Source organism: Arvicola amphibius, chromosome 3 (assembly GCF_903992535.2).
Source record: "Arvicola amphibius chromosome 3, mArvAmp1.2, whole genome shotgun sequence".
NCBI classification, from domain to species: Eukaryota; Metazoa; Chordata; class Mammalia; order Rodentia; family Cricetidae; genus Arvicola; species Arvicola amphibius.
Genome location: NC_052049.1, coordinates 168,649,605 through 168,671,738, shown reverse-complemented (window position 1 = coordinate 168,671,738; position 22,134 = coordinate 168,649,605). Strand labels below are relative to the sequence as shown.

At 45.7% G+C, this 22,134-nt stretch overlaps 1 protein-coding gene across 1 annotated transcript; it reads right to left on the bottom strand.

Annotated features, from left to right (window-relative positions):
- Nucleotides 1–16,678: 16,678 nt before the first annotated feature.
- On the bottom strand, nt 16,679–17,648 carry LOC119810104 (60S ribosomal protein L7a-like). Its single transcript, XM_038323432.1, has 2 exons — nt 17,539–17,648; nt 16,679–17,414 (listed from the first exon to the last, which is right to left on the bottom strand). Exons 1-2 carry the CDS (start codon nt 17,640–17,642, stop codon nt 16,718–16,720), a joined length of 801 nt encoding a protein of 266 aa, XP_038179360.1. The 5' UTR covers nt 17,643–17,648; the 3' UTR covers nt 16,679–16,717.
- Nucleotides 17,649–22,134: the final 4,486 nt, after the last annotated feature.

Here is a 22,134-nt window from a genome sequence, read left to right as displayed (position 1 = left end):
GACTGAGCTCCACATTGGAGCACTGGACTGAGCTCCCAAGGTCCTGATGAGGAGCAGAAGGAGCGAGAACATGAGGGAGAAAGTCAGGAACGTGAGGGGTGCGTTCACTCATGGAGACGGTGGGACAGAACTAAAGGAAGATCACCAACTCCAGTTGGAATGGGACTGATGGATCATGCGACCAAATCCGTCTCTCTGAATGTGGCCAACAGTGGGGGCTGACTGAGAAGCAAAGGACATTGGCGCTGGGCTCTGATTCTTCTGCATGGACGGGCTTTGTGGGAGCCTTCTTAGCTTGGTCGATCACCTTCCTGGACCTGGGGCGAGTTGGGAGGACCTTGGACTTAGCATAGAGTGGGGAACCCTGATGGCTCCTTGGCCTTGAGAGGGAGGGTGGGGAGGTATGGGTGGAGGGAAGGGGAGGGAAGGGGGAGAAGGAGGGGAGGGAAGGGGGAGGAGGAGCGGAGGGAGGGGGTAGGAGGAGGGAAGGAGATGGAAATTTTTAAATATAAAAAAAAATAAACCATGAGAAAAAAAAAAAAAAAGAAATGTCTGCTGGATACTTATGGGCCTGTAGGCCGAAGATAGATGCCCCAACAGTACAAAAGAACTTTGGGTGACTGTCCAGGCAGCAAGATGTCTCTGTGATTTCTAGAGTTTGGAAATAGCATATTTCTTATTTACTTAGGTAATATTGTGTCCTTCTGGAGTCTTTGATGGAGCTGAAGAAGAATAGATAGTTATAGTTGTTTTCCTTTGTTATGATAAAAGATGAAGTAGATATAAATATTGTAACTGTAATTTTTGCATGATAACTGTTTTGTTATATGTAATTTTACTATGTTAAAGTTAAAGCCTTTCCTTTTTGTTTAAACAGAAAAAGGGGAAATGATGGAGGCGGGTCTTCTATCAATCTGTTGATTTCATTGGTTAATTAATAAAGAAAACTGCTTGGCCTAATAGGTTAGAATATAGGTGGGTGGAGTAGACAGAACAGGAAGAAGGAAGTGAGGTAGATGGCTCAGACAATTGCCCTGCCTCTACAACGAGATGCGAAGAAGCCACCCACCAGGTCAGACATGCTGAATCTTTCCCGGTAAGACACCATTTGTGGTGTTACAAAGATTATTAGATATGGGTTAGTCAAGATGTGAGTTAAGAGGCTGAAAATAATTGGCCAGGCAGTGTTTAAAAGAAAACAATTTGTGTGTTGTTATTTTGGGTTTTAAGCTAACTGATGGCCGAGAGCAGGGCAGCGGGAAGCTGCCCACAGCTCCTCACTACACTCCAAAAACGATCTAAAGCAAATATTGAAATAAAAGTTAACTTTTGTTCAATCTGAGCAGTGGGCACATGGGTATTTATTATGCTATCAACTGTACTTTTCGGTGTGTTTGAAATATTTTAAAATGAAAATAGTAAGTGTGCAAAGGGAAAAGAAAACCTAGACTCCTGCCTCCATGGGAGTGTTCAGGCGGAACCTGAGCACAGGTCTCCTTGTGCATCGAACCTGTAGGAGCTTCCAAAATGAAGCTGAGAGCCTTTGCCCTGGTTCTTGTGGGGGGCCCTGTTCCCCCATGCTGTTGTTTGCCATCTGTGGCAATCTGTGGAATGTGGTGTCGTCCTCCGAGGCATGCCCAGGGGAGTGATGACCTGGCTGGTCAGACATGTCACTGGGTACTTCCAAGGACAGGCAGACAGCTTGTCAAATGAGTAAAACTGTAGGTGGGCTACTGATGTGATTTTGTTTTATAATAAATAAGTTCTTTGGCAATTTCACACACACACACACACACACACACACACACACACACGTGCACACAGACACACACACTGCATTCTTGTTACTTTCTCCCCCGACTCTTCCATCTCCCTTCTATTTCTGCCGACCTCCCTTTTCCCTTCTTGTCTTTTCCCGGATTCAGGACTTTTAATTTTGTTGTGTGATCCCTCTAGCTTAACCAAGGTCTTCTGTAAAACAGTTAGATTGGGATTATCTGTTGGAGCCTGGTGGGGTATCTGTGGGTAGAGAGATGAAGGCAAAGACTCTCTCTAGGATTCTGTCCTTAGCAAACAATTCAGCAATAAGGGATAGATAGGACCTCAGAGCCTCGTCTCCACCTTTGCCTGGTTGCTGATGGCCCATGCTCATGCTGTTGAGCGTTCAGCACGAAGGCTGTGGCCTGCACAGAAGGGGGCATCTTGCAGCCTTTCTCCCTACCTTCTAGTTCTAACAACGTCCCCACCTCTCTACTTCTGTAATATCTCCTGAGCGTGCAACTGTCACCTCTCAGAACCTTGTGCAGCCGTAACGTTCTGCCTTCATTGCAGTTTATTGGAAAGAGAGAAGACGCTTTTGAAAATGATTCCCCTACTTCCTTATGGCCCTAAGCCTACTGTATACACAAGGGATTAAATTGTTGCGTACTAGAGTCTGGTCCAGTCTATATTGTCACTCACTGGCTTCTGTCTGTCTGTTGTGTCACCTCTGCGCTCTTCCTGCCTCTAAAATCAAGTAATGATAAGAGCGACGTTTCCCCCCCTTCTGAGGGACACCTGAGATTCCGCACAGGGAATGCTTAGCAGAGCTCTGGTGCAGGGCAGGCCTTCACTGGCTGACTGATTGTGACTGTGAACACCGTTCTCTCTGAGTGACAGGGAACCTTTGGTTGCTCAGATCCTATGACAGGTATGACTTGAAATTAAGGCCAAGCAGGATGTGACTGTGAAATTCCATACTGTGATTATGTCAACTTCTTCCTAGTTAGATATATACGTACCAACTCTCTGAACTGTGCCTTTGAAGAAGATGGTAAGGCAGACCACCAGAAATCTGGTAAAACTATGGCTGTCCACACTGCCAGACCCCTCTTCTTTGAATCACCCTTATTTTGGGAGCTCTCAACCACTGCCTAAGATACTTTTCTTTCTTCTTGGATTAGTTATTTTCCGCATTACTATTACCAAATACCTGATGAAAGTAAGATGAAGAAGGGAGGGTTGACTGTGGCTCATAGTTCGAGGGTGTAGTCCAGCGTGGTGGGGGATGTGGTTCATCCTAGTTGGGAGGCATAGCAGTGGGAATAGGAGGCGGCTGGTTACACTCCATCCACAGTCAGGAAGCAGAGAGAGATGGTACTGATTCTCAACTTGCTTTATCCTTTTTGTTCAGAGAGCCCAGCCTGTTGGATGGCGCTCCTATAATCAGGGTAGATCATCGCTCCTCATTTAAACCCTCTGTAAATGCCTTCACAGACTTGCCTAGAGGTTTGCCTTCTGGATGATTCTAAATCTTATCATATTGACAGTCAGTGTTAGCCATTGCATCACCCTTGCCTTGCCTTCTCCTGCACTGGCTCTCAGTCTTCCTCTCGCTGAATCCGTTCCTGTGTTGGCTCCCCACCTGCTCACGCCCTCTGTGGCTGCAGTTCATACTTTGGCTCAAGTCTCCAGCTGACCATCATTAGGACAATGTAGCAGCTTCCTTCCCAGTGTATTCTCCTGGGAGGCAGTGACGTTTTAGCAATGCAGCTCTAATCTGCCATGTCCTGGCGTATACAGGTCTAATAGTTTCCTTCTACTCTTAAGATGAAGCTGTAATCCTTGGCATGACCTTCCGGGCCCCGTCCCAGTGCTTGGATTAAACTCTACTCAGCGAGGCTGACCATGTCCCTCCCTAACTCTTCAAGAGATCTTTGGGAGTAAGATTACTGTCTTTGTCTATACCTAAAGACTGCAATGTTGAAGAATTTTTATTAATATATTATGTGCTATATTATTCTTGGTGCCTATTAGTTGCAGTGGTTTTCATTTATTCTTCCTTAGAATAGCCTCCTTCTGAGGTCTCCCGCACAGTTCAACATCCACATTTGTCTCCTGACTTCATAAGATGCTGCTGGACTTTCCTAAGACTTCTAATCCTAACATCCCACCCTTTGCCTGTCAATCAGCCATGCATGGCTTCTGCTTCCTGCTGGCTGCAAAGCGTCTCCTGGCCTACTTGATTGGCTGTTTCAGCAGCTCACAGGATTCATTAAAACTCTTCTTTCGCCATCCCCAGAAGACCCAGTGCTACAGCCAGCCTGGGGGATACAGCAAGGCACAGTCCAGTACCTACCTTTGGGTCCAGGACCTTTTGAGAGCACCTCTTTACCTTCGGTGTCCTTCTTTCTTTCTATGTTTTTCATTGAACTCTTCTACATTCTGCCTCCAGTAGGTGACCTCATCTCCCATGTCTTCCATCACGCACAGACTTTTGTGCACACCCAGCCCTCTGTTGCTCCAGTAACATGCCCCTTCAACTGTTAGCTTCATTCTGTGGTGGACACCGATTATCTGCTGCCACCCATGTTTGGCAAACTAAGGCCCTACCATTTTTTTTTCTGGTTGGGGGGGTGTTCCACCTCTCACTCTGATCAAGGCTTTATGGGGACTGATCCTATATCCAGGTCCAAACTAATCAGCAAACCTCATTCTGTCGGCCACACTACTTGGTTTATGGTGAGATGCATATGTTATTTAGGGTCGATAAGTCAGGTTCTGACTTTTGCTATAATGTTAGGGTGACCTGTTCTCTCTTTCTCACTGGAAAAATCTTGTTTGATATAGACAGTTTATGCTAGCAAGTAGCAAGTCTGTCTTGAAACAAACTAAACCAAGCAAATAACAAAACCAGACAAATCGAGTTTAGCCATATAGAGAAAGGATGAAACATTATGACCAAGCAGGACTTATTCTAGGAATGCAAGGTTAGTTCAATACAAGGAAAGCAGCCAGTATCACACATTATATCACTAGGACAAAGACCTACTGAGAGAGGACAGAAACCCAAGATGGGCTTGATGTATTGAGAAAAAGTTGTTAAAAATCCAACTCTAAATAGCAACAAATATGCAACAAAAGAGAAAGACAAGGCTTTTCTGGCCTGATAAAGCACATCCATGAAAAAAAAAAAAACATGACAGCTAACACAAACTTAATGTTTAAAGACAGAAAGTTAGCCCTAATGTCTAGACCAATGGTTCTCAACTTTCCTAATGCTATGACCCTTTAATACAGTTCCTCATGTTGTGATGACCCCCAACCGTAAAATTGTTTCTGTTGCTATTTCATAATTGTAATTTGGCTACTCTTATGAATCTTAATGTAAAGATATGGAGGATATCTGATATGTGACACTTTTGAAAATGTCATTTGACCCCAAGGGGTTGTGACCCACAGGTTGAGAACCACTGAGCTAGAACAAGAAAAGAATTTTCTTCTCTACTTATCACTGCTGCACCGGAAGTTGTCTTCAGGAAAATTGGTCATGGGGGAAAAAGGGGGTATCCAGAGCAGAAAACAACTATTGGAAGGTGACAGGACCTTAGGTATGCAAAATCCCAAGGGATTGCTGAGAAAACAATTTAGTCTGATGAGTTAGTAAGATAACAAGATAATGACCAAAACATAAAAGTTAATTGTATTTCTATAGCCTTGCAGTGGATGTTCTGAGAATGAAATAAAAAATGCTCCTATTCATAACAGCATCAGAATGAATAAAATGATTAAAAATAAGTTTGACAATGAAAATCACAAACATTGCAGAAATCAAAGACCTTAAAATGGAAAGACACCCTGCACCCACGGGATAGAAGATTTAATATTAAGCTCCTCAAATTGTTTTACATCCTCAACAGAATCCATATCAAAATTCCAGTTACCTTTTTGAGTGGAAATGGATAGCCTAAGCCTAAAATTAACATGGTAATATAAAATTCCAGGAAGCCTACATGATCTTGAAAAAAAGAATCAAGTTGGAGAACTCATACTTTCCAAATTAAAAACTTACTGTGTTGCTGTGGTTATCAATACTTTGTGGTCTGGGAGAAAGACAGACACAGATTTAGGTGGAGTAGAATTGAGTATATAGAAATAACCTCACACATTTGTGGTCCCTTGGTCTTTGACAAACATCAAGGCAATAAGGTAGGGAAAGAGATTATTTTCTCAAAATGGTGCTGGGCTCATTAGATAGCCACATGGAAAAATAAATTTGCATTTCTGTATCACTGTAAACTAAAAATTAACTTAAAATGGATGGAAGAAGTCAATATGAGAAACCAAGCTACAAAATCTCTAGGAGAAGAAACACAGGTATAAATCTCCAGGATGTGGGGTTTGCTATTATTTCTCAGACAACCAAAGAAAAGTGTATAAGCAGGGCCTTTTCAAGATAAAAATGTCTGTGTGGCAGAGGACACTGTCAAGAATGTGAAAAGACAGCTCACAGAATGGAATAAAGTATTTCAAATTGTCTATTTCATAAGGAATGTCTAGGTAGACTACGTAAAGAACTCACACAACTCAAGAATGAAAGAACAGCCCAATTAAACAATAGGCGAAGGATCTGAATACACACATCTTCAAAAGCGGTGTCAATGAGCAGTACGTACATTAAGAGTTGCTCAGCCACAGTCATCATTAGAGAAATGGAAGCCCAAACCATAATAATTGGCTCTAAGTAAAGGCACAATAACAATAACAAGTTCTTTCAAGGGTGAAAAGAAATTGTAACCCTACCCATGGAAGGTAGAAATAGAAAGGGGCAGAACCACTTGGAAAAACAACTTCAAAAATTTTTTTCTTTAAAAAGTTAAACGTATAACTACCACCTGATCTCACAATGCCAAGCCAATTGAAAATGTATATTGGTATGAAAATGGACCTATTCATAGTTGTCTTGATTAAGAATGATCCCAAATGTCCATCAATTTAGGAGTAAGCCGGGCGGTGGTGGCACACGCCTTTAATCCCAGCACTCGGGAGGCAGAGGCAGGCGGATCTCTGTGAGTTCGAGACCAGCCTGGTCTACAAGAGCTAGTTCCAGGACAGGCTCCAAAGCTACAGAGAAACCCTGTCTCGAAAAACCAAAAAAAAAAAAAAAAAAAAAAAATTAGGAGTAAGCAGAACTTCGCATATCCGTAATATGGGTTATTATGCCGGTAGTAAATGAATCAGAATCCTGTCACTGCAATATGCACCAACAGTGAAGGTACTATCTCAAGTGGAAAGAACCCAGCCACAAAACACACTGCAGGATTCCTATAAAACACTCAACTTGTGCAAAATCTAAGAGACCATGTTAGATTAGTGGTTGGGGCTAGAGAAACGAGGGCGTGACTGTTAATATACACACATTTTTGGAGAGATGTTGAAAATATTTTGAATTAGTTGTAGTAGATGCATGACCTTGAAAACTTAGCTTCTTAATAACCGTGAAAAAAGATCACCAGCTAAGATGATAAATTTATCACATTTTAAAAATACCGGTGAGTCTCTCCGAGAACAAGGTCCACATTGAGGCATCGGGATAGGACTTGCGAAATGAGATGGAGGCTCTTAGGTTACTTCCTGAGCCTCTATATCCAGTTCTGCTGAAAGTCAGGTTACATAAAAACGTTTCAGCTGAGCAGCCTGACACCTTAGCTTCTTAGAAGAGAGAGGCGAGGAGCAGACCTGCATTCTGTTACTCACCCCTGGGGACAGTGCTGCTCCCTTGTGCATTTCCGTCTCCACCTATTGGCTCCTTCTTCATTATTCTTCCATCCCTGTCACTCCCGTTTCCAAAAGAGTGGCCAAAGTCGCCTGCCCTTGCCCACTGTTTCTGTTTCCATGACACCCCTCTCCCCCTTAATTCTCCCCTATATTCTTGCCCTGGAGCCCTCTATTGCCCCCCGGTGGCTAAGTCCAGGTGGCATTCACAGGTTTCCCCTCTTTCCTGGTCCCCTGAGGTAGGAGACTTTCCTAACTCCATGTGACTGAGTTCTTCGGTGCTCCTTGGCTTCCCCAGTGGGCCCTGTTCTCTCTTCTCACCTCTGAACTCTTGTCCTCTGGTCCCAGGCTCTGCCCTGCTATTCTCTCACCCTGGGCTGCTCAGGACTTGGGACCTGATTCCTATGGTTGGGACTTTAGGCTGATCCCTCTGCCCCCTTTTCTTTTAGAAGCACCCCGCAGACACAGTTGCTCACGCTTGCAACGCCCTGCCACCTAGTCATACTCTGCTTCCCTTCAGCTTCCCTAGCACTGCCTTTCTCTCTGCAGCCCTTCCCATATTGCCAGCCATGCCAGCCTGCTGATCTCCAGTGTCTTTCCTCCCCTCCCCTCACAGCTAGCACTGCACTTGGGCTTGACATGCAAATTCGAGTATACCACTCTCTGATTCTGACAGCAAGGGACTCTGCTGGAGTCCCTAACAGAGACCATCTCACTATCTCTCTCCCATTCTCTGCTCAGATGCGTTTCCTATGCCCACTGCTCACGTTGTATCTTCCAAGCCAGAGCAGCTTGTTGGTTGCTATGGAGCCTCTGTAGGCACACAGACATCTCTTCTACCTTCTCCCTGAAACATGCCTACTCTTACTGGTCTCCATCCAGGTCAGGTCACGTGCTAGTCATCTGCTTTCCATGACTCTCCGGAATGGTCTTTGTAACTCTTCCTAAAGCACTATGCAAGCCGGGCTTTGTGCCTCTGCTGTGTGCTTCTGCGGGGCAAGGCTGAGTGTGCAAGCAGCAAAAGTTCAGCATGTACCAGCTGATCATTTCATGTCCATAAATGGACAGGGTGAGCCACAGAGGTTAACAGCTTCATGCAACTTGCTACATGCCAGACATTGTTCTAAGACCTCTTCAAATATTATCCCACATCAGTCCCGCAGCAGCATTCATGAAGTCAATATCATCATTGGTTCCATTTTACAGGGGAGAACACTGAGGCACAATGAGTCTAAGTAACTCGCTCAAGTTTGTGATCCTTGATTCAAGCCCAGGTATAGGAGTCTAGCCCACTGCCACCAGACTGCAGTGCTTCTGCCGATCTGCCATGCCCAAGGTTAGCTTGTGTTTAAGGTCCTTTGTATCCAAAGACCAGTCACTGCCTCTGCTGTGTTCAGGCCCTTCCTCCATACAAGACTCACAGAGCTTCCTGGCAGCAGCAGGTGAGCCCTCTCCGTACACCATTCATCAGAATTAAGAGTATTGTCTACAAAGCTCATTCAGATTTGAACTAGAGTTAGTGACCCAGAATTAGTGGCCCACATCTAATGGACCACTATAAAACAGCACTATTGATATACCTATCTTTGGTAATGTTGTGTGTGTGTTTGTGTGGTGTGTGTACACATGCACATGTATGTACACATGCTTGTGTTTATGTGTGTGTGTGTGAATACTTGTATATTTGTGTTTATATGTGTGCATGCATGTTTGTATGTGTGTGCTTATGTATATGTATGCATGCTGTGTCCATGCATGCTTGCATTTGTGTGCATGCGGATGGGGGCATGGTTGTTTAAAGGAAGAGGAACCATCTTACTATCTTTAAATTATTTGGCATTAATTACTGTTCATGTATTGCCACTTATTTGTCTTATGTTTTTTATTTCCTATTTTCCTGTGAAGTGTTTGGAATAGGAAACCCATTTTATGGACAAGAAAATGGAGTGTTGTGCAGTAAGTCACCCTTAGCTCATTAGGACCCAGGCTTGTCTGAGGTTTTCCCGTATTGATTGGCTTGATGTGTTTAAACACCATGCGGTCACAGGACAGACCCCGGAAGAACCCCATTCAGCTGGCGGGTAACAGAAGCAGCCTTTGTGCTGAGGAGCCTCCATTGCAGGATGGCTGTCCTCATCATGGTGTGACAGGATGCTCCTACACGGTTCCTCCAGGCCATCCTCCTGTACTATCTCACCAAGAAAGTTGGGAATTTTCTTTTTATGAATATACAAACTGTTGGGAGCTGGGATGGGTTTCCCCCGCAAGTTCATATTTTGAAATCTTAAGCCTCAAATATCTCAGAATATGACTTTATTTGAAAATAATCTTTAAGAATTAAGACAATGTAAGGTCATGAGGGAAGGACAGTTAACACTGTCAAGCCCATGCACGAAACAGTCATTGAGGAAGTGAGTGTGTCATTGTGTACTGCAGTCCGCCTTTGGAACATGTGGACACACTTGTAAGGTGTACAGAGAAGGATGAACTCTGGGAAGTCTGAGTGTTTCTGCTAAGGGACTGTTTCTCTGGATCTTTGGGGTGAGTCATCTTGGCTTTTCTCACACCTGCATGGGTCTGAGAAAAGAAGCTGAGTTTACCAAGCCTCATTTCCTCAACATCACATGACTAAGTCTTCCATCTCAAAATCGCTATCAGTTTCCGAGGGGAATCTCTAGTTTTATGATTTGAGGACACACCTGTATGCCCGAGAGGCCCAAAGCCACCACCAACATCTTCCCATGGAAATGAAGAAGTATAAAGGCCCTGGTTCATTTCTAGGATGAAGAGCTAGTAATTCTGTGAGCAGAATGCTCAAAGGGATCCGGAGAGGCTGGACATGGACTTCCATGGGTGCCTTTGAAACTCTGCTATTCACGTCTACTTAGTGCTTGCTTCAGAAGCCCAGTATCTTTCAACTCTGGTGTCTTAATTCTCCCCCTTTGCCCTGGAGGTTGAGCCCAGAGGAGCTTTACAGGAGAGTGGCACTTGTTAGTGAGGCCACAAGACAGGTGGCACTCGGGACATGAAGGGGCGGGTCTGGGAGCGGGACACGTCTCAAGGTCTGGAAAGGACCCAAAGGGAAGGTAGGGGAGCAGATACTTTTTAGGACCCCTTGTTCTGTGAGGGGCCCCTAATTTTGAGAGAGCCAAGAGAGCATGTCTTTTGAGAAGGTGCCAGGAAAGGGAGGCCAAGGGGGTGGAGCTGGCTTCCACTGCTGCAGAAGGGAGAATGTGTCACTTTGCTCTGTGCCACTTTGTAAACTGTGAAGTGAGGGACTGTTACCATGTGCCTTCAGGTGATCCATGAACATGTGAGCCACAGGAACACTGGCCCAAGGACCGACGGGATGACCAGGAGCTCCTGAAGGTCAGCTAAGGCAGACATATTACCCAGGGAACCCACAAGCCCCATGAAAATTTGTAAGGAAATGTGTGGCTCCTTTTTTGCAAAGTTGAGAGACAGAACTGTCATTAGATTCTTAAATAAATCCAACCGCAGGAATATAAGGAAGCCCTAATGTGAGGTGAAATAGTCAAGGAGAGAGGGCTTCCGAGGTCTCCAGAGGTGGGGCTGTGACGAGGCTATGGTGGGAGGCAGCGGAGTTGAATGTGAAAATTCTGTGGAGTTCATCTACCCCATGGGGAGGATGGGGAGAGTGAGGTAGCTGGGACCAGTGTGGTTTCTGCCAGCAGAGCACTGTCTCTTGAGGCTAGAAGACACTCAAGCTGGTAGAGTTGCTAAGACTTGACAGTGTGGCAGATGTTGTGCCCGCATGCCCTCAGTTGGGTCTCACAGTGGGTTACCCCAACAGGTTTCTTGGCCCCAGCCAATATTAGAAGACACTGAGACCGGAAATTAGAAATGTGTATAGAGCCCACTAGCACACCCAGAGATCTTCCGGGAGAAGCATCCTGCCTTGCTGGAGCTCACAGCTGCCATGGTCACGCTCTTCCAGGCGTGCAGAGGCTCACCTGACCTCTTCCTCCTGTTCTGCAGTCCGAGAGCATGCTGTGCTCCGAAGGCATGGGCCAAGGGGCCCAGCCTCCATGACAGAGTCCCTGGAGTGAGGTCACAGGGCCTGCTTCCGTCCACTTGTTTCCCATTACATTTGATGAATGTGCGAGTCATGGCATCAATTGGTTTCATTTAAGAGCAGGCCAGAAGAATCAGTTCCCCGGTCCTGCTACTTCTGAGTGCCCCAGAGACTTGAGTTCTGAGTCACCTGGGTCGCTCTCAGTAACTTTTGTCTAGAACACAGAGTATTGAGAAATGAATCCGAGGCTGTATTGAGAGAAGTTGATATGAAATGCCAGGAAGAGCAAACTCATACCAGGAGCTACAAATAACACGAACTAGATGACCCAGCCCTGTTGGCCAACAGCAAAATCCCCCCAAAGAAGGGCTTAGTATTGGACTACACAGTAGGCAGGGAGGCAAGAAGGTGAGCTAGGCATGAAGGTTGTCTCTCACGACTTGTTAACTTTCTGTCTGGGACACTACAGCTGCTTGCTGACCACCTATGTTATGTGAAGTTTACAGGTTAACCATAAGATAGATTGGCAAGGCTATACTGGGTGTTACACATCAGAGGTAGGCAGGGGTAGTGGAAGTTCTCGGGTACTGAGAATGAGAGACCAGGGCCAGGAGAGATGCTTCACTGGTTAAGAGTACAGCTTGTTCTTGCAGAAGGCCTGAGTTCAGTTCCCAAGACCTGAGTTCAGTTCCCGGCTCCCACAGCAGTTGGCCCAGAGTTGCCTGTAATTCCAGTTCCTGGGAATCTGACACCTTCTTTTGGCCTCCATGGGTACCACACTCATGTGCATAACTCTTCACCATAATTAAAAATAAAAATAAAATCTTTAAAGGAATAAGAAATTAGAGATGACATATGTGTGTCAGAGGGGTTATTATGTACCTTGCTAAAGCAAAGAGGCCTTCAACAGCTTACAAATCTATGCATGTAATTATACTACTGAAAATGCATTTTAATATTTTAAATCCATATATTTGAAGAAAATCATTTCGCATCTAATTCTGTGAGTGTGAAGGTTGCTAAGAGACTATTCATTGATGTACACAATTTCAGGATGGAAAAACAATAATCCTGGGAGATGGAGCACCCTCATTTGCTGTTGAGAACACCTGGCTGTGGCTTGTTCAGGGTCAGGTAGTTATGTCTATTAGGAATGACCTAGGTCTCTTACATAAAATCAAAACTAGTGACAGAGGGAATGTCATTCTTTTCTACGGTTGAGAATTGTTATTAACCCTGACTCACCAGTAACAAGTGATAGAAAAACCAACCGTAGCAGTTAAGCCAAAAATCATATTATATTTACATCAGCTCTTCTAAGTGAAAGATACAGGGTGCTGGATTTGGACAAGGGCTCAGATGATGGGACCGGGACTCAACCTGTCTCTCACTCTGCCTGCCTCTTTCTAACTTTGCTTCAGTGTCGGAAAGGCTCTTCTCATAAACCACCAACACGGTCCCAGTAACTGCCCAAAGACTCAGACTCACGCCTTCCCGGGGTTAGCAGATAAAGGATCTAGTGCCCCCCACCAATTCAACCACTCTGATAGACTTAGTTGGGGTTCATCTGCTGATATTCTTCTATATTGAAGAGAGCAGGCAAAAGCACGTTGGCCTAAATTCTGTCGTTTTGACTTCAGACTCCATTTTACCTGCAGGGTGAAAATAAGTTCAAGTTCCCAAGCCCCAGGGAAGCTGAGAACTTTACAATGGCCGACCAATCTCCTCCCTAAACCATAGAAATAGTCATTTTACAATCTCCAGTTCTCTAGAAACATCATGGCTGTTCCTGACAACAGAAGGAACAAATGAATCTGACTGGTTGGACAGAAAAGTTTGGTTTGTATGTCTGTTACCAATGGTGGAACACTCAAGGAAACCCCTAACCCCTAAATCCTGATTGGTGACAATTTTAATTGTTCCTTTGCGACATATGTTTGTGAATTTTATATACTTATAAACCCCACTTCTGCCCCTGCTCAGGACGGTCAGGAGAAACAAGGCTCCCAAGTCCTTATCCTATAGCCCTGATCGTCAGTGATCACTTATGTGGTGAGTTAGTAAAGTCTTTGGAACCCATAAGTCCTGTCCCTCTCCTTCCTTGTGGTGCATAATGGTGGAACATTATCTAAAACAATGAGGGTGCTGCCTAGTTAGACCTGAACCACATGCTCACTGTGGATCGGGGTAAAGTCAGATCCCCTGCAATCTGCATTGCCACAGACACAATGGGACTGTCACCAGGAGCAGGGGTGGATGGCAGCAGATGTGCATTATGGGGTTTCACAATCACAGAAAGTCCTGACACTCTCCCTTCTCATCTGGAGTTTGTCATGGAAGGAGATTTGTATTATCTGAGACCAGGAGGAAGTGCTAAGAACACCTAATAGCTTGAGGGGACAGTAAAAACAGTCAATGTGTATCTGAGGTTAGAAGGAAGCTCCTGGGAGAGGAAGCAAGCTGCCTACCAGGGCTTTAGTTCCAAAAGGGACACACTTCTAATGACTCCAGGCAGTTCTTTTCCATGCTAGAGAGCTTTGAGGTCATGAACTCTCTGTGACCTTGGTCAGCTCCCTGTGGTTGGTCCCCTGGGCATCCTCTCCTGTGGCTCACTATCTGTCTTGACCCATTCTGCCTCCGTTTCTGAACGATGAGGACCATGATGCTATGGTCTGAGTGTGGGGTTCAGTAGCTAGGATCTCTGATTCAGCAGGCTTTTTCATGATTTCTGTGATTTATCGGTCAGGTCATTTTATGTGGGGGAAATGACCTTATTGCTTAAGCATAGGCTCTTTCATTATCTCCATCCTCCATCACCTACTCTTGAGATAGCTTTTTACAGTGTAGGTCCATGACAGCCACCAACCTAACCAACTTAACTGTTCCCCTGCCTCAATTCAGTGCTGGGCTTATGCCCCGCCACTCCTGACTGTTATCTCATGGATTGTTTTTGTCTTCCATTCATCTGTAGGCTTAGGTTCTGCCAGCAGAACAGATTCTTTCTTCCTAGAATCATGGAAGACTCCTTCGCATGCAGCACAGGATTAATCCTGTTGTAAAACAGGACGTCCAGGGGTGAAATGAGCGGGGTGCCACCCAGTGAAGCCAATATTGGCTTCCTTGGCCTTTGGGTCACCTGCGGGACTTTATCTTAAGGCAGACCTCAGGTGTGCTTGTAAGGTCGCCTCTGACAGCAGCAGGGACAGCATGCTTCTATATTAATTTTCAGCAAGACAGTAAGGGGACCTTTCCTGTAGTCACAGGGTGACTCAATCATCCTAGGTCTCATCTGCTCCTGGACCTCAAAAGTTCAGAGGGACACCAGGTGACAATGTTATCCCCGAGCATGAGGCCGGCAAGAGATGCATTTATCATGGTGACCCTACTAATCCCAACCTTCTAGGGATGGTACCTGGGGTCTCACAGCCTGAGTGGAGGAGGAAGAGGGATCAGAAGCTGGGAAGTCCTTAGACTATGTTTAATTGGGTTGTACGTGTTTAATGTGTTCTAATATAAATGTTTTCCCCTAAAAGACAGACTTGCCAACATATTGTGGGTTAAGTAGACCCCCGTGAATCAAAATCATACTGTAAACATTATGTGTAAACTCGCCTGAATGGAGTAAATTTATAGCTTCATGCCAAACAGTTTATTTATAAATGTGTTTATACCAATTTAAACGGTGCTGCGAAGAAAGCAGCGAGTGACATCATTAAGGTTTTGTTTGGGGAACTGTGATCATCAGAATACACACATAGCTGTGGGCAGCACCATATTAGTGCACGACATACCAGAGAGTACCCACCACCAAGCAGCCTCTGTGGGGTGCTCATCACATCCTTTGAGTATATTATCATTTATTTTTAACCTTTACCCTTGATCTCAGATTCTGGGCTGAGATGTGTGATCTCTGGCTCCGATACTGATTCTGGTCTGTGTTTGGAATAAGGTAACACGAGGGTGCATCTCTGCAGGCTCATCTTTAGATCTCTCGTCCTTTCTGAAGAATCTTCTTGGACTGGGGGCCCAGCTCAGCTGGTAGAATACTTGCCTAATGTGTACAAAGCTGTGGGTTTGACCACAGCACGGCGAGAAACAAGTATGACGACGTGCTCTTGTGACCCTAGCCCTCCAGAGGCATAGATAGGAAGGAAGACCAGAAAGTCCAAGTCAGCCCTGGCTATGCAGAGAGAATGTCCTGGCTTGGTGGGGCTGAGGGGATGAGCTTGACTGATAAACATTGTTGTCCTGTCTTAGCTGTTGCCTGCCATGTCCTGGCTGGATCCTTGGAGCAGAGGGCCACTCGGGTGCCTACCGCAGGCTTTCCTGTTCCAGGGCACTTGGGCTCGGAAACCTGAAGCGCAGACATTAGAGATAAGAAATTGGGAAAGAAAAATAAAGAGAAATGGATTTGTTTACAGCTTGGCTAAACCGGACATGATGATATCTAGTTTTTTTGCCCCCACTTTTTTCCCTAGCAGCTTTATATTTTTGTAGAGTAGACAAAACCAAAGCCAGCGAACGTGCATATGTTAATTTAGCTATGAGAGAAGCTGCCAGAGCTGCATGAAATCTCTTCCTGCTACACAAGTGGCAAGATTTCAGTCTTTCCTTTCCCCCAGCCTGGGAGTCCCGGGGGGGGGGGGGGAGATTTTTACTCTTTGAAGCACACTGTTTGCATAGGCAGATGAGCAGAGAGGGGGATACATGTGTCTCACTTTAGGATGGCAGTTGTCAACCTGTGTGTCGCAGCCTCCACAGGATTGCATATCTGATATCCTGCATATCAGGCATTTACGTTACAATTCATAGCAGCAGTAAAATTACAGTTATGAAGTCTCAATAAAATAGTTTTATGCTTGGGGTCACTACAACATGAGGAACTGTGTTAAAGGGTTGCAGCATTAGGAAAGTTGAGAGCCACTGCTTTAGGATGCCTCTTAGTACTCTAGGGCAGTGGTTCTCAACCTGTGGGTCGCAGTCCCTTAGAGGGTTGAAGGATTCTTTCAAGGGAGTCACCCAAGACCATGGGAAAACACAGATATTTACATTATGATTCATAACAGTAACAAAATTGCAGTTATGTAGTAGCACAAAAATAATTTTTTTTTGTAATTATATTTATGTACAGAAAACTCAGCAGTACATTTAACCCAGTTTAGTGGCGAGTTCTTTGGCCTTTGCCTTTTCCAGCTTGGCAATTCGAGCCACAGATTTAGGACCCAGGACGTTGCCTCCCCAGTGGCGGCGGATCTCATCATATCTGTCATTGTAGTTGGTCCTAATAGCTTCCACCAGCTTGGCCAGAGCACCCTTGTCTTCCGAGTTAACTTGTGGGAAGGCAACAGTGGTGCACGTCTTCCTATGGACCAACCGCCCCAGCCTGGCCTTTTCCTTGATGATGCAGTAGGGGACCCCCATCTTCCGACACAGGGCGGGCAGGAAGACCACCAGCTCAATGGGGTCTACGTCGTGGGCAATCACCACCAGCTGAGCCTTCTTGTTCTCTACCAAAGTGGTGACTGTATTGATGCCCGCTCGAAGGACAGGTGGTCTCTTAGTTGGCACATCCTCTTTGCCAGCAGCTTTCTTCTCAGCACGGGCCAGCAGCCTTTGCTTCTTCTCCTGCTTGGTCTCTGGCCTGTACTTATGGGCAAGTTTAAGCAACTGGGTAGCTGTTTGCCGGTCCAGGGCCTGGGTGAACTGGTTAATGGCAGGAGGAACTTTGAGCCGCTTATAGAGGATGGCCCTCTGCCGCTGCAGCCTGATGTAGCGGGGCCATTTAACGAAGCGTGTGAGATCTCTCTTGGGCTGGATGTCCTGCCCAATGCCAAAGTTCTTAGGCCTCTTCTTTTTTTTTTTTTTTTTTTTTTTTTCTTTTTTTTTTTTTGGTTTTCGAGACAGGGTTTCTCTGTAGCTTTTTTAGAGCCTGTCCTGGAACTAGCTCTTGTAGACCAGGCTGGTTAGGCCTCTTCTCAAACAAAGGATTCACCACCTTCTTCGCCTCCTGCTTCTTCACGATGGCGGGGGCCGGGGCCACCTTCTTCCCCTTGGCCTTCTTTCCCTTGGGCATCTTGCCAGGCTGGAGGAGAGAGAAAAGCCACAAAAATAATTTTATGGTTGGGGATCACCTCAACATGAGGAACTGTATTAAAGAGTCTCAGCATTAGGAAGGTTGAGAACCAGTGGTCTAGAGCTTCCACAGAGCTGCAGAAAAACAGCACAGGGTTGTGATGGTGACGGGGTGATGGATTAGAGCATGATTTTGGTCAGAGTGGGCATCAGTGTCCCCATGGGTCAGGGAGGGACAAAGCTCTGTCACGTGCTGAGATTTACTCTGTGCTGAGCTCTGGACTGCTAATGTTCCTGTAGATCCCCGTTTACTTCTCAAAAGCACAGATTAGCCAGCTTGCTCAAGGTCAGCAAGAAGCCCGTGGTGGGGCCAAGGCTCTAGCCTGGGCGCATCTGACCTTAGTGTTAGAGCTTTGAATGACCACTCTGCTCCTGGAAGAGTGAGAAAGGGAAGGACCTAGCTCAGGACCAACCAGGAATGGGGTGATGCTGCCAGCACTGTTGCCTCTACTGAAAACAGGTTCAGGAGTCGCTGAAAGGACAACCAGGCCTGCTGAGTCTGCAGCTGGCCCCCGCTCCCCCTGAAAACTTGTTTATTGGTCTTGTGGTTGTCTGAAGAAAGAGCTGTCTGTCCTCTCTCAACTTCTGAAGCCTCCAAAAGTAGGCTCGAGTTACCGAACACATACATCCACCTGCTGGTCTCTGCCCGGCAGGCTGGGAAGCTCCAAACCTCGAGCACACGTCTGACCTGGGCTGGGGTCAGCAGTGTCCTTGGCAGGCCCAGGTCTTAATCCGCCAAGAACTTTTAACTGGCAGGAGATGTGGGTCTGTTCTGGGCTCTCTCAAGAGTTCCCTTATCTCACCCCGACTCCATCAATGTCCACACTACACCGAGCACAACGCTTTGCCTAGCCAGCTCTGCAGCAGTCACGGAGATAGCTTCTGGCCCAAGTACACAGCAGTGGCTACGAAAACAGCAGATGTTACCAAGGGCTTCTTAGGTCCAACACTGGAACTCCTCTCTGGTCACAGTCTCATGTGAGCCTTACCACATCCCCGTGGAGTGAAGCAGCATCAGAGACACCGTGTTAGGAAGGAAGTACAAGGGAACTGATAACTGGCCTGAGCACACACAGCAAGCATGGTATGATTTGTGCTAAACGCACCTCAAGGCAAGTTCGTTTATTCAGCCATGATGCTGCAGTGCCTTCCCCAGGGTTAGTCATGGAGGGAAGAGCCGACCATCTAACTTCTCTTCAGTGGACTGAAGCACAAGGACACATTGTTGGGAAAGGCATCACCATGTCGTTCCCCTCCTCACCTCCAAGATGTTGTCAGCAAAGAGGGGACAGAGACACAGCTCCACACTTTCATCCCACAGCAACCTGAAGGCTGTTCCTAGAGTTTTAGGGACCTTGACTCAGGCCAAACCTGGATTTGTGGTTTTCATACTGAAAGGAATTTTAGAACTAGCAGGTGCAATGAAAGAGTTGGAGATTTAACTAAAAATGTATATTTTGAAGATGGTACTTTCTTTTATTTTATATGTATGGTTGTGTTGCTTGCATGCATGTGTACCACATGCTTGCAGGAGCCTCACGGGAACTGGAGTCATAGATGGTTGCCTGCTGCTGTGTGGGTACTGAGAACCAAACCTGGGTCTCCTGCAAGCTGTACATGCTGCCAACCAATGAGTCATCTCTCTAGCCCATTACTAAAGATAATTTAGTATAGGTTTAAACACAAGGGTTACGAGATAAAGAGGTGCTGAGAAGAAAGTAAAACACAGCCCAGAGGGTGGGTATGAGGGAGAGTCAAGGAAGTCATGATAGATGAGGAATGGGCACAGACTCCTCAGGGGGAAGTCACAATAATTGCTGTGGTATTAGCCATATATAATGTTTTGGTTGCTCTCAAGTTGCTAAGTAACCCCACCTCCTTTCCTTTCTTCTTTGATGAGTGATATTGTTTGTTGAGTCAAGAAGTGCCTTAGATGGATTTATAATCTGGTAAGTTAAACCAGGGACCACTAGGGTTGCACAAGGGGTTTAATACATGCCTGTCCCTGTAACTGGGTTTTCTGAGAGTCTTAGCATGTCGCCGTTGTGCAGCTATGGAGAAAGGCCTAAAGCAGTTGTTCATGGTGTAGGATTCTTCCTTCTCTGCTGGCCAAAGGCTTTAGCTGGATTTTAGGATGAGGAGATCCTCTCAATTTTTCCTTGCCTTCCATCATGCCTCAGTGTGAGCTATATAGCTCAGAGAGGTCAGATGATTTACCCTAGGTCACACAGCTCTTTGAGCTTCTATTGCACAAGTTTAGTGGCTCAGAAAAATGCAGTGTGGATAAATTCTCAAAAAGCAGAGGGGAACATATTTGCTGGCCCTCTGCAAATGTGCCTCCATTTTCACTCAAATTCTCAAAGACTCTTGTCATTTCATGTGACTCTCTGGAAAACATATGGACACACTCTAACATAAACCCAGCTCAGCCTGCAGCAAGCTGAGACATGAACTGCGGCCTGTATGCATTCATTGTGCCACCCTCGGCCTGAAGAGCTGTCATCCCTTTAAATTTTTTTCCCTTATAAGAGTTGCCAAGGTCATGGTTTCCCTTCACAGTAATAGAAACCCTAACTAAGACAAGGTCCGTGACTAGATGGCTAGTTATTTAGAACTGCTAGGTACTGGTGAGAATTGTGTGATAAAGCTTTACTGCAAGCATCTTCTGATGTCCACTACCCCAAATAAACTAAGTTGTTAGGACCATCTGTTGAGCTCTTGAATGACAGCTGACAAACCCTTAGCTTGTGTCTACCAGCCTTGAGTAGGGAGTTCTCAGACAAGCAAGCCTTCTTTGGCGACTTTGAGCACACCATATTTAATCTGAGGAAGCTGCATTCTGGTTGTGGATGACTGGAACTATAGCTGTTGCTGACGCCGTGACTCCTGCTTGAGGAGACCTTTCTCCTGTCATGGAAGCTCCAGGAAGCTTGCATTTGCTTTGGGAGACTCCACTTTGGACAAGACACATCTCTGTGGACTCAAGATAACCTTGCTTCCTTTGCAACTATTCTCACACACACAAAGAAGAGCACCTCTTCCATGACTCAACAAAATGTCTATGACTGGTCCTTGACTTGTAATTGTTCCTTATGTAAAGTTTATAATTGGTGAAATTAAAAGCCACACATATAAATGGCTATAATTGGTAGAATTTTAATCTTACTACAAGCATGCCACATCCCCCTTCTGGCTATATGAGGAGGCTGTTTGCCTTTCCTTTTTAGATTAATCTGGGCGATATCGTTCCTGAGTTCTGTGCTCTAGGGTTATAACAACAATCCCCAACTAAAGCTCTCCCCCACCCACCAGTGGTCTTTTTGCCTGGTTATGGTCTTTATCATGGGTAGAGTAGGCTGGGCTTACTGCACCAAGTAGACAAGACCCAAGGCTTTCCGCTTGGCAGTGACAGGGGTGGTAGTGAGAGAGCTGAGAGTTCTAAAAAGCCACTAAAGCTAAGGGCCCTGGTACCCAAAGCTCTGAGCTGTAACATTAGTAGGTAGCCGGAGAGTTCCAGAGAGCAACCCAGGGCAGAACGGGAGGTGCTAAGACTATGAAGGGTGGCAGAGAAGCTGAGATTGAAGAAGATGAGTGGCTGTCAAGAGCCAAGGGTGGGAGCCCAAGCTACAAGGACTGAAAAGCTCTGAATACAAGAGAAGCCCGAGAGAGCTGCCAAGGGCTGGAGCGAGCCGAGGATCCTGACACCATAGCTCAGGGAAAGTAACTCTAGCTGCAAGCCATTAGGGCTCTAAGCCCAGGACAATTAGCCTCTGTCTTGAGCACCTAGAACAATAAACCTTTATGAAAGCTTAGAGCCATACACCCCTAGTGTCTAGGCTTAGAACCACATGCTTCTGGGTGTTGGGTGTGGATGCCCAGCTTGTGAATCTCTGAAACTCAGGGTTGTCATTGCTAATGGAGCGGCCCCTTAGCCTTTGCTTATCCATTATTTCTGTCTGCAAAAAGCACACAGAATCCCTAGCCAGCTGTGAGTAGGATCACAGGTGACTGGGGCCATCATCTTGGCTACTGAGTCATAATCTTCTATAGATGTTTCACGCTTCATTGCAACCTTTCCAATATCTAGACATCGCGACATAGGTCTTCTGCTTGGAGACATTAGCGCTCACTTCCAAGCACTGAACCTTTGAGCTCATAGAGGTGTGGTCTCACTCAGAAAACAACAAAAAAATGTTTAGTAATAGTTGTGGGTGGCCGGTATCTGAGTTCCACATGAGAAACCACATGGAAGTGTTCTCTTGTATTCAACACCCCTCTCTCTTCCCTCTCTTTCTCTTTGTCTCTTGTCTTTTCTACCTTCCCCCTACGTCAAACATTTTTTAGCTTATTATGTCTATTTGTATTCACTTTTCTATCCCACAGCCAAGAAAATAAGAATACCAAGAGTAGAACGCAAGAGAAACTGAGATAGA